Below are 13,835 nucleotides of genomic sequence, written 5' to 3' on the forward strand. Positions count from 1 at the left end.
AATATACATCACAAGATTATAGAATATACATCACAAGATTTCGAACATACATCACAAGATTATAGAATATACATCACAAGTTTTAGAATATACATCACAAGATATTGAATATACATCACAAGATTTTGAACATACATCACAAGATATTGAATATACATCACAAGATTTCGAACATACATCACAAGATTTTGAATATACATCACAAGATTTTGAATATACATCACAAGATTTCGAACATACATCACAAGATTTTGAATATACATCACAAGATTATCAAATATTGCAACGTTTGACATGCCATAGATATTGATATTCAACTGTGCATGTTATTATTTGAGTACATTTGCAGTAATAAAATTACCTTGTTTGACTTTGAACATTCTTTGAAGTATCATTCCTTGCAAAATGGGACCAATAACGACTAAACTTTGTATAACAACTAAACTATGTACAATTATGTTTAATGGAGATATGGAAATAAGGAACAGTATCCAAGTTCAAAAGTCAATTGAAAAAAAAAAATTGAGAGCAGAGCAAAGACGGACCACTAAATCATCAGAATAGGAATCGTGTTCCATGGTGAAGTAAGCATCCCTTACCACGTACGCCTGCACTCCTTGTCACTATCAAGCAAACGGATAAAACGGTATACAATTCTGTGTAGTCTTACAGTGGGTATCAAAACGCCCGTCAGCATTCGACTGAATGAAAGGTTTTATTTTCTGACAAGGTCATTGCAGACTGTTAAGCAATAAGGATAAAAGGTTTATAGGTTGTGGAAGTTGTTCATAAAGAATTCTGTTGGGATATTTTAAGGGGATATAAGAATTGACAAACTTACCATGCAATTTTTGATTTAAACCTTGGCCAACAAATTTGAAGAATGCAAAAAGGCTTCACAAATGTATAATTTATAAAATTAAGCAATTTTTGCCACAAACCAACATAACCAATGAGAAAACATGGTAAAAACGTTACCGTAAAACGCCAACTTGAGACATGATAGAAGGCTCAAAATGCTATATCATCTTTAAGCAAATAAATTTCATATTTCATGTTAACAGAATTAATTATAATAGATGAATGATATCAAAAAACCAATATTGGACCTACGTTTAATAACAAAGGAAGTTAAGGGACTTCATTATTTCAATTTTATATACAGTACACTGAAATTATTTTAAAAAGTTAAAGTAAAGTACATTATACAAACGAAGAGGGTACTAAACTGTATCACTTGACCATATAGGGAAAAAAAAAACATAATTCTAATTTTTTTTATTTCAAGAGGAAAATCTTCTCCACTCTGTTCATTTGGAAAACAATAATGTTAACAGTCTATCTGCACATTGTCTTGCGAAATATTTGATAAAAATATCGAATTCCATTCCAAATCTTGTTATTTTCCAATGCTGCAGACATTATGATTCATGATTTTGCACAAGTTTGCAAAATAAATAATTCTCAGATATGAAAAAAAACTTTTTTAAAATGATCAAATGTCAATCTTGTTATTTATTGTATATTCGACTACTTATGATTCATATTCCTTACAAGCGTTTTGCATGGAAATAACAGGTTCTTAAAAGTGAATGAAAACCTTTTCGAATATCAAACATATTCTGATTTAATCTACATGTACAAGAAATAAATAAGTTTTCGATTATAAATAACATTTTAAACATATAAACCACAAGATATTAAGATAACAAAAGTATCAAATATTATATTATTAAATGGCTTGAAAAGAAAAACGACTAATTACTATAAGAAATAAAATGCATCGATACATACTTTGAAAGAGACAGAAAATTACATATATCCAAAGTTCTATAGACACCCACATCCCACTGCAATGCACTAGTAATGCAACAAACACCAAAATAAAATTATTGGACAATATTCAAACACAATTATATACATTTTGTGTCGTCACGAGATTCGATAGAGTACTGTTATTGACTTGTAACTAATCTCACGTGACCCTGAGGCTGAGAAAGGTATTGAAAGGATGGTTAGATACACAGAGTTCTGACCAACTCTAAGCAAATATTATGAAAACCATCGCTTTAAAATTGATTTGAATAAATTGGAGCACAATTCACTTTTTGAAAACTTATCTAAATACAATATATAGATTGATATTTGGAGTCAACTTTACTGAGTATATTAACGTGTTGTCGGTGATTTTCTATATTTTAATGTTACTGTTTTTAATTTGATTTGAGATCCTGGAAATATTTCTTAATAAATATCAAATTTTATTTTAAATGTAACATTATCAATGAAAGTCTGACTCCATATCTCCACTATATAATAAAATCGGAATCAATACTCAGGTATTGTTCTTTACATCCGTAGTATCAGAGTCACGGTTTTAAACAATTGGTTTTCAAATAGAGCAACGGCAAACTTAAAACCGTTTGTGAAATATCTGTACATTTGCTAAATACCGTTTGTTTCTAAATGATATCTGCAAATGATAGTTTTTTTAAAGAACATCAAATATGTCTTCCAATTTAAAGAAGCATGTACATGATTTTGAGAGTATTATCGTTGTCAGGTTATAGGCAAGGGATAGCGGAAAGTTTTAAACTACTGAACAGAAAACATCGAATTTTTAATTGATATTAGTTGTCTAATGTAACCAAATGAAGATTCGCTACTATTGATAAATCAATTCTCATTGTTTTCTCTTCTGAAGGAGGATTAAGCCAATCAACAAAATTATAGGTCAACATATATGCAGATAAAAATAGGTCAATATATATTCAGATAAAAAGACACAAAAATCAGGTCAACAGATATCAACATCAAAATCTTACGAAGGAAGATTCTGTAAAATCACATATTTTCGTGGGATCAAATTTTCGAGGTTTGTAAAAGAAATATTGATATGTGGAGATTTGATTTCATGGTTGGAGTGTAGTGTTGTGTAGTGATGCATAAGAAATTTAACATTTCAAGGTGGTTATGAATTCGAGTGTCTCTATAAACGCCAAAACAACGAAAATTAAACCCCTACGAAAATTAATGATTTCACAGAACTTAAAATTACTGTGTAATCACTTATTTTCATGACGGTTTGATTTTCGTTGTGTTCAAGGTATAGAGAGACCCATGAATTTATAGCCACATATCGAAATGTAAATTTTAAAATGCATTACTACTCAACACTTCTACAACAACGAAATCAAATCCTTACATACAAGTATTCTGAAGGTAGTAAAATACTTCAGTTTTTGTTCTGGACGAAGACTTAAAAATAATAAGAAATAAACAAAATCATATTAATCAAGGTATAGAAAACTATACGCATGTGCAGTTGCAAATTACATCGAAATTCTAAGCATCAAGAAGATGAAGCACTTCAAAACATGAGGAAGACCTTTATACAAGTATGTTGATTTTCAATCTCTATTCGAAGGGAAAAAAATAATAATAAACCTCTTTCTAAGAATAAAAATTCTTCGCTTAATTTTTGTTTTAATGAAAAATCAAAACTAGTACAGTATACAGAGAATGAAAAATATATATGTAGTCATTTCTAAAGTTTTAACTATCGGGTAAACAATCTAGTTTTAATAATTAACAAATTTGTTCCAAATCTTTTTAGTTCAATGACAAGAAACGGAAAATCCAAAGCAAATATTCCTCCAAGGAAGAGAATAATAATGATTACTCCGATGGAACCGAAAGTTTTGGCGGAAGGTCGTGGATCGTCTGCCGACGTTTTTCTACGGATAGTCGAAGACAATGACGATTTCTCTACCTCTAAATCTTTCCTGATTTCTGCGATTTTCGCATTTAATTCCTCTGTGGAGCTGATGGTAGGTGTATGTTGTACAACTGGACACGTACATGACTGTAGTGTGGTGGAGATCGTGTCTGTTGTCATGGCAGCAATGGTGGAGGTCATCACTTTCTCCGTCGTCATAGCAACAGAAGGGGCTAAATAATAATCTCGAGAATTTAGAAATTTAATTTTTCTAATTTGAGGAGTAAAACGTTTTTTTTATTTAAATAAAGAAGAGTAAAGATCACAAACAGTGATCGATCTCATAAAAATTTCAAACAATACAAGTTTGTAAACAGGGCATAAATAGGGACCCCTGATAAATAACAGAGGTGGGATCCGGTGTCAAGGAGGAGTGAGCATCCCCTGTTGACCGGTCCTGCTGGGTCCTATTTATAGATCCGATAGACAGAGCGTTCACGGTCAATTTCAGTTAAAGAAAAACAAAGACCTGGCCATTGGTATGAAAATAGAAACCTAAAATATGACCCAATAACTAGTAATTTAATTGTCTTATTCAAAACATACCTTGATTTGGGATGGTACTACATAGAAAATAACGGGGAGCATCACATTTCCCTGGATACCAATAGCCCAAATATAGATAAACACAGTGCCAGTCTGCATGGTTGAGATTTTTGGCGTAGAAATGTTCATATGTTTGGATCTGTCCAGAAAGCCGTCTTAGTCTGTAGTTTGAAGTTGTATCCACGTCATAACCAATGTAGATTTCATCAAAACTTCGCCTGCATGCAAAGAAATATAAGACATTACTATGAAGAAATCGTTGCTAAATTACAAAAATCATCTTTCATTAAAATCATAGAATTTTTTCACTTTTAATTTTTTTTAAATTCTACATTGTTAACGGGAAGGAAACATAAGGGCAATTGATTACCATTTTGAATCTTTTTTATAAAGTTCATATTTGATGTGTTAAATCAAGGGAAATTGAGAGATGAAACTACCCTTTTAAGAGAAATTGATATTTTGATATTTGTTTTTTTATTGATCTTTACTTTAACTGTAGAAGTATGCCCCTCTCTCTCTCTCTTTCTCTCTCTCTTTCTCTCTCTCTTTCTCTCTCTCTCTCTCTCTTCCCAAGCACGAAAATCCTATTTCGTGGGGGGGGGGGGGGGGTAGGTTCGAACTTCAGTACCAAAATTTTTTTTCCAAACAACACCACTTTCCCCATTTTTAAATATCCTCGATACAAAATGTCACATAATATTACATGCAATATCTCCTAAACCTTGGATAGAATGCTCTACCAAGCTACTAAAATAAAACTAGAGATACTGTGAGCAATAAGCTCACTAAAATTAATGATAACCCCCGCCTCCGTTTCTTCAGCAAAATTACTTTGTAAACATCAATGATTTTACATAAAATCATTCTAGAGTTAAAATTCAAAGGGCGCTGGAGTTCCTTATTGAAAGAAATAATTAAGTCTTCGGAGACCGTCTTCCAATAAATTGTTAAGATTCTAATGGACACTAATTGCACTCCTTTATTGGCCGACCCGTATTTTATTTTTCTATGAATCAGAATGTATTAAAAAAACGTCTACATGAGAGTAAGAAAACATTTGCTGTGGCCTTTGATAACTTGACATTCAGATTTATCAATTGACAACAGTAAACTTAGAGCATTAGAGCCTTTGATGATAAGGGTCAACTAATAACTATTGTTTGACAAACAAGATAACTTCAGGTTTTTGGTCGTAAACTTTCTTTCTTCATTTAGTAATACATGCATTCCACTATCATCTGCATAGGCTGTTTACATTTCCTAACTTATTCGATACTCAAGGACGTTTTCTACGTACAATTGATTTTAAATCGAGGCAAGCTACTGACAAATAAATTGATACACAGGGATGTCAAAAAATCTCGTTTAAAGTTAACATGCATCCTGTTTAAAAATATACATGTAACCTATTGTTGAGTCATAGTTTGGCACTCTTTCATACCAGTTGCTATGCCTTTTTATTTTTATTTTTAAAAAAAGAGTTCACTATGAAACGTCCGTCTATCTTATCAATACACATGACTCAAGGTGGGCGTGTCTTGTCAACAAGTGAAGCTTACTCCTCCTAGAAGCATGATGCCACCTCGGGGGTCTGTTTCAGTGCCCTATCAATAGAATTTACTGTTTAAATTTTTTTTTTTAAATTGATCACTGCCCGTTATCTTCATCCTTTTCATTGACAATGTTTTTCGTACCCTGCAATCAATGTTCAATAAATAAATATACAATGAAATGAAACAACACTGCCATGAAAATTCCTCACCCTATCTCTCTCCTTCATTCTCTCTCTCTCTCTCTCTCTCTCTCTCTCTCTCTCTCTCTCTCTCTCTCTCTCTCAGAAAGCAGTGGAATTCCGTTTTTACCCCAAATCAAATAAAATGAATTACCCTGCGGTGTCTAGGAGGGTGTTCACAATGTTTTGCATTGCGGTGTCGGTCATGACGGACAATGATCCACCATTGTCCGAACACGTTGCTTGGGCCAGAGCGAGATCCTTTTCTGAGACGCTTACCCAAAAGCACACACTACCGTAGCCAATGTCATTGTACAGAATGCTGTTTGATCCCATTCCATTGCAGGGGGCCGTAAGGCAATCTAGAAAAAAGATTTTGATTTATAAAAAAAACAACGTATCTTAAGATGAGCAGATTTTCACTTTGTCTAACCCCCCCCCCACCCCGGGCTTAAATATTATATGATATAAAACATCTTAAGCATAATCCTACAACGTGTTAAATTCATGTGTATGTGAATCCCGTTCACTACTCTGAAGAAAATAGTTTCTCTTCATCGAGTGATTCATTGAGGGGTAATATGAAAACCATCTACATGTATTCTTCTGTTTTTCAAAATAGAATAAGATGGTATAAAGACTATGTCCTGATCACAGTTGAAAATTATCTTTGCTTTAAAGGTTCATTATTTGTAACGTAGAGGAACTGGGGTTTAATTCTAAAAGCGATAATCAAAATTTTGCCCATACCTCCCTTCGTATAAGAAGGAAATTCTTAAAAACCACACCTATAGAGGATTCCTAATCTGGATTCTTATAAACAAAAAGGCATAGTAGATTACAATTAATACCGCTTTCTTTACCATATTTACTCTTTACTTAAATATTATCAGCAGTGAAGGAGAAACTTCTAGTGTTCTTTACAACAATATATTCGAAAAGTGGTGTTCATCAGATGTGGATAATTACAAACTCCAAGGAACTTTGGAATCTCAAAAACATTACCAATATCAATACCACCATATTACAAGACTTTTCCCCAAGTTGAATTAAAGTCCAGACTTTTTGACATCATAAATAGCTGCTTTTTTTTCAATGAAATCTCGAGATTCTGATAAGCAAATTTATATAGTTTCCGGAGTTTATTTCTTCCAACAATCTGTGGAGATTTTCAACTGAGCTCCGGTATAAGCATACCTATTATTAAGAAACTACTACAAGATTGAAAGACTTATAAGAAATATATCTCTGGTGGAAACTTTGCAGTCTTAGTTTTAGAAAAAGTTTTGTTTGTTGTTTTTTTTTATTAAAATGATTATCTGCTGGCTGCATGTATTATATATTGTTCAAGTCCTAATGGATTCTAGACCCCCGAGATGGAAAAGTTAGTCAGATATGTAATTTACCATTGTGAAAACACAGTGTTGGATTTTTGTTATTTCCCGGTCATGACAAGGACCTGTAGCACACGGCGGGTGTGACCGGTCTGCAGGGGATGCTCACTCCTCCGTGGCACCTGATCCCACATCTGATGTATTAGAGGTCCATGCTTCTTCTGCTCCTGATTTGCATTGTTTAGATACAATTTTGAGCTTGAATATTGTTCGTTGTCTGCAAATATCTCACTTAATTAAGAATTGTCTCGGAAGAATTTCTTAATATTGGAGTTGAAATTCCATTAACAAATTACTGATACTTACTTTGAAAAGCACAAAATAAAATACAAATCCATATAATTAACAATGAATCCATTTTTCTTTTTATCATATCTAGCTTGTGTATATACATGTAGCAACACAGTATAGATATATGAGACTAAAAAGTTGATATGTAGAACATACATGTATATATTTGATTTAATGGAATCAAACAGGATATAATTGTTTAACTTTTAACCATACTCAAACAATGGTCACTCAGTCCTCCACTTTGTGGGAGAGAAAGAAATGAGCCGAGGCCCAACTAGATCTCTTACACAAATTGAAATCGCCAATTTTTATGAAGTACTCGCAACAGACAATAAAAACAATATTCTCTTTATTCTTCTTGCTTAAAACTATATTTTTTTTAAGTTGAGTTACAAGTAGGTATACGAGCATAATTACAAAATTTAATAGCGTAGTACCGTTAAAGCTGTCTGATCAAACGCTTGTGCAATCCGTTACACTGTGAATTTCGACATGTATTTTAAAATTTACGTTTTTTAATCCAACATATGCATGTATTTATTTATTTCTTTTTTTTGCGTCCCCTTCTTTTTACTTGGGTAACTAATGAAGAAGAAAAAGTAATTATTTCACAACTTTTAGAAGCAAATATTTTTCAGTATGTACATGTATTATATTTTCAAGATATGAACAACTTTGTCTGAACTGGTGTCTGGATCATAACCTTGGATTTTGGATAAAGATTTTAAAAAAATTCATGAGTAAAACATATTTTATATGATATATACAATTAATACATTTTCAATATATAAAAGCCAAGGACTGCAAATTTCATGATTTTGCTGGAGTTCATATCAATCATGAATTTTTGATGTCCTCTATTTAAGGTTTCGTCAAAGATCAACATGTCCAACAATTTATTTTTACAACAGCTCCAAAACTATGTGAGGTATAAAGTTAAAACTTTTATAGTTTATAAATATATCATCGATTAACAGATGGAAAGTATCACTTGATAACAAATATAGAAAAAAATTATTGAGAAAAATTCTTTTAAAAAATGCAATATATATATATATATATATATATATATATATATATATATATATATATATATATATAAAGCACTAAAAATGACCAACGACACGAACAATAAAAATTGTCAAATTTTCGGGACGCCCTGTCCCTTCCTCAGGACAAAGAAAAGAGTTAAAAAGTCATAAGAACAAAGGAAAAAGCGAAACAAAAAACAACTAGCACTACTACTAAACTACTAAACACTATTTATTTACATACTTAGTTACATGTTGATTTGGAAATTTTTAAGAACACTCTTAAAGAAAGAATCCGGACCGCTATGAAATGCGTCCGGTCTATCGGGTATATTCGGGTGAAGTGCGATTTACATAATTGAACGAATTAATTATGCTAGTTAATTACGACAATCAGTAAATCGTACATTTTCATTCTCTCAAAATGGCGTAACTATACTTGATAAAGAATAACCAAAGGAAAATAATATAAAAGGGGCATTTTAACATATGAATTATGATCTATTATAAATTTTAATTTGAAATGTTTTAGGACTGATTATCGGTAAAAAATAATTAAGAATTAATTAACAAAGGCGTAAGCAATACATAGTTATGTGGGTTGTTCGAGAGTTGGTGACGCAAATTAACTGTAGAGTTTACACTAAATTGAGAGAATAATCTTGTTTGGTATCATCAGGAATCGGGTCTAGTTTACGTTCATTCTGGTGAAGTCATTCAGTTTGTTAATACATGTACCATTGGGGCGGAATGACTTAAATCTGTGCATCCAGAACTTTTCTTTGCTTTTTCTCTGAGCGTCTGTCCATCTTGGGTTATGATCAATCACCACTACTGTCATGTCCTCCCATTTGTGACCCTCAAGGTTGAAATGTTCCCCAACGGGTTCATTGAGTTTTTTGGTCCTAATGGTCGAACGGTGGTTATTGACTCTCCTGCGGAGATCTCCTGTTTCACCAATATACTGTTTGGAGCAAACTTTGCAACTGATGAGATAAATGCAGTTGTCGGTATGACAGGACAAACTTCCTAGTATTTTGTAGCTGCGGCCTGTAACAGGGCTGTTAAAACTGTCTGTGTCAGTGCTGTGCTTACAAAGAAGACATCTTCTGTCAGAGCAAGTCTTGAAGCCCCCGTTAGGTAATGGGTTGTCCAGTCTGGTTCTTACTACCATGTCCTTTAGGTTCCTAGGGCGTCTGTATGCAGCCAATGGGGGTTCCTTAAAGACCTCTGCCATTCGTTTGTTTGAATGGAGAATTGGTAGGTTCTTTTGAAGGATACCGCTTAGGTTCTTAAGGACGGGATGGTATGTGGTTACCAGAGGGACCCTACCGCTATTTTCTTTCTCTTTGTAGCGTAATAGGTTTTGCCTGTCATGTCCCGCCATCTCATCAATAGCTGTTTGTACGTTGCGGGCATTGTAGCCTCTTTTGCATAGGTGGGACTTAAGAAGACCACTTTGCTCCTGATATAAGCCAGGGGACGAACAGATGCGTCGAATTCTGGTGGCTAGACCCTTAGGCACTCCCTTAAAAGTGTGTGGGGGATGACAGCTAGTGGGCATAAGATATAGGTGGGAATCTGTGGGTTTGGTGTGGAGACTGAATTCGATTTCACCATCAATCAGGGTAGATGTGGTATCTAGAAATACGTTTTTCGAATTAGATACGTCTACTGTGAATTTGATCGACTGATGAAAGGTGTTGGCAAACGTAATGAATGCCTCGAGGCTCTCGCGACATTCCACCCACTTCATCTCTATATCGTCAATGAAACGCAACCAGCTATGGGGCCTAAATGGTGCTTGAAGTAACAAGTTGCGTTCCAGTCTGCCCATGAAGACATTGGCATAAGATGGTGCCATTTTCGTACCCATAGCAGTGCCATTAACCTGCAGGTAATGTTCTCCATTAAACATGAAGTTGTTGAACTTGAGGACGTGTTCAAGGAGCTTGGCAAGGGACTCGGTAGAAGGAATTTGTATGGACCTACTGTCCCAGACTTCTCTACAGGCTTCTATACCCTCATCGTGCGGAATATTGGTGTACAAAGATGTGACGTCCATAGTCACGAGGAGGGTATGATCTGGGAGGCCAGTAGAGGGCGTCTTGTTAATGTAGTCCGTGGTGTCCTTGAGATAGGATGGCAAATTTTCTACGTGTGGACGGAGATGTAAATCAATGAATTCAGAAATTTTCTCCGTGGGATGTCCAATTGCGCTGACTATGGGGCGACCTGGCATGCCTTCTTTGTGTATTTTAGGAAGCAGATAGAATTGTCCTGGTCTACAGTCAATAGGATTTAAGGTCTCATAGACGTTGATACCAATCTCATTTTTCTCAAACATATCGTCAAGAGTTTTGGTAATGGCGGTGGAGAATTCTTTAGTAGGGTCAGAGTCCAGTTTCTTATAGAAACGTTCGTCTGAGAGTTGTCTTTGTGCCTCCGCCATGTAAATCTCTTTATCCAGTACGACAACTGTAGAGCCTTTGTCTGCTTTCTTGATTACAATGTCATCCCGATTTTTTAATGATTGTAAGGCAGATCTCTCTTCCTTACTCAAATTGTCGGGAGTCTTGTCTGGCACTGAAAGGAGCTTCTCTATGTCTGACTCAACGGCGTCAATATACGACTCAAGCGCGCCACACTTGCCCGGTGCAGGTTCCCAGTCACTGTAGAAACAATAAATGTTTATCAATGAAGGGCAAGTTGGACTTCGATAGCCTCTGGAAAGTTGTTTTCCCTGTTTATTTTGTCACAAATGTTAAGATTTGAAACCGAAAGTACATTGCAAATGGTGGATTTTATAGGGGTTTTGTCTTTATAAATGTCATGCTTTCAATAACAACCTTTCAGAGACCATTCACGTCCAACTTGCCCTCCATTGATACACATATATTATTTCTGCAATGATGATTTCACAAAAAAGCAAGTGCATTTTCTTTAAATATATGCACATTTTTTATACATATATTTTCTCAAAAAATATCTTTTTTAAAATATTTGTTTTTTAAGTGATACTTTCTATCTGTAAAGCAATGATATATTTATAAAATGTAAAAAAAAAAAATTAACTTTACACCTCACATAGTTTTTTGGACATGTTGACCTTTGACAAATCCTTAAGAGTTTGATTGTTTAATTGTATGGTTATGATCACATCCCTATGCATATAAAGGAACTTCTGAATTTTCTTCCTCTTTATCTTTCAAAAGATGCTTTTAACCAAAACTAATGGTAAATCCTGAAGGTTCAACTGTTCAAGACAATAAGGTGAACATTAGTTTATGCTCGACATACTTTGCAGCTGCATCATGAAGAACAAAAACGGACAGCTAGGTCAATGCAACATTGACAATTTAAAAGAAAATCAAGCTCCGAATTCATTTTAATGGACTGTCCTTAATCTATTTTTTTTTCAAAAAGCATATACAAAGCCGTATGTCCATCATTTCAAGCAATAAACACTGTACAAAAATAAAAATTAATCCCCAATGAATTCCTAATATTGACAGCTATACAAATTTTCAGGTCTTTAATGCTTGGGTCATGGGGGACATATATTATGTTTTTATGCCCATTAATTAAATCTCCTTTAAAATATATAAACAAATGATATTGATTTTATCAATTGATATCATCCCAACTGGATACCTATATTTATCCTCAATGGTAACCTTGATCTGTTTACTGTCACATTTTAAAGGGGCATATTTAATAATTAATGCTTGTGAATTTCAATTCTTAAAAATCCTTTTTTTTTTTCCCAATATTATTGATTCCTTTGAATTTCTCACCTCCTGTGTACATAATGCCTTGCCATTATCTCCTGAATTCCAGTCAGATACTTTATAAATTTTATAACAGCAGCCTTTTATGGTAGATACAAAATTGATCTTTCCAACACTTGACCTAAATCCTATGTAAAAGGAATTCCAACAAAGCACTAAAATAACTCCCATCATTCATGGTAGTCCGTAACTTATCTAGGATTTAAACCATAGAATAACCTACATTTAAAGTAATTGAAAACAATACTAACATTGATATTTTCACCCATCTTTTAAAGATTTTAATTGCAATTAATTAATACTTCACTAGAATTGGGAGTGGGAGGACAAGGATTCATTTAAATGTCAAAAGGCACTGAAGTTCTTCAAAAGCTATACAAGTCTTTTTTTCAATAACTTCTGTTTTTTTCATATATTTTTTTCCTCCTGAAGAAGAAATATCATTTATTATTATAAACTTTAAATTCAGTGATCATCCAATTCTTTCAGACCAAATTCATCCCCCAATAATGAATGTCAAACCTCAATTATTGTATATTGAATTCAAAATACCAATAACACTTCTTGACAAATTAAAATGAATTTATTTATCAAATTGTCTAGTATGATGTCTGTCAACAGTTGATTCACTAGCCCAACAAAAATTAATGGAGACGTAACAAAATAAAATGATCTAATAGAGCGAAGTTTAAAAATTTCATCTTCTTCTTCCTCTTTCTCTGCTCCGGTCATTACTTCTGCTGCGTTTTCTGGCCCCCCTGTCCCTGCTGCGGCTCCCGCTGCGATTTCTGAGGGGTCTGTCTCGACTGCGACTCCTGGTACTGATTCCCCCCTCCGACGGTCATCATCCCCTCGCCAGGGACTTCTCTCCCTTCTTTCCTGCAAAGTTTTTACAAAGACCCAAAATATTTAAAGCTAGAAATAATATATTGAGTCAATATAACAAGTAATCAAACTTTGTAAAATAAGGTAAAAGCAGAAAATTTCGTTGGGGATTAAATTTTGTTTATTTCATTGTTAACAATTACCAACGAAATCCCACACAAAATTTTCATACGACTATGTTTTGAATAGAGTTACTTTCAAAACAACGAAATTTAATGCCTACCAAACCATTTTAAATAACAAATTAACAAAATTTTATCCCCACAAAAATTTGTGTTTCTACTGTATCTGTTAGAGAGTTGGACAAAAAAACTTACTTGTAATCTCTTAGCTGCATTTTCTTCTCTCTCTTTCCACATTTTCTCTTGTTCTTCTTTTTCC

General features: G+C 33.7%; 1 protein-coding gene across 1 annotated transcript; it reads right to left on the reverse strand.

The window, feature by feature from the left end:
* Positions 1–3,559: 3,559 nt before the first annotated feature.
* Positions 3,560–13,829, reverse strand: LOC134261570 (uncharacterized). The gene is made up of 8 exons (XM_062743996.1): positions 13,772–13,829; positions 13,122–13,448; positions 12,576–12,607; positions 11,104–11,450; positions 10,771–10,932; positions 6,214–6,421; positions 4,325–4,542; positions 3,560–3,951 (listed from the first exon to the last, which is right to left on the reverse strand). The coding sequence occupies exons 1-8, from the start codon at positions 13,811–13,813 to the stop codon at positions 3,560–3,562; spliced, it is 1,728 nt and encodes a 575-aa protein (XP_062599980.1). The 5' UTR covers positions 13,814–13,829.
* Between the last annotated feature and the right edge of the window lie 6 nt (positions 13,830–13,835).

The sequence above is a fragment of the Saccostrea cucullata genome, unplaced genomic scaffold, assembly GCF_032062105.1.
Source record: "Saccostrea cucullata isolate Sc308-1 unplaced genomic scaffold, CSIRO_AGI_Scuc_v1 ctg12446, whole genome shotgun sequence".
NCBI lineage: Eukaryota > Metazoa > Mollusca > Bivalvia > Ostreida > Ostreidae > Saccostrea > Saccostrea cuccullata.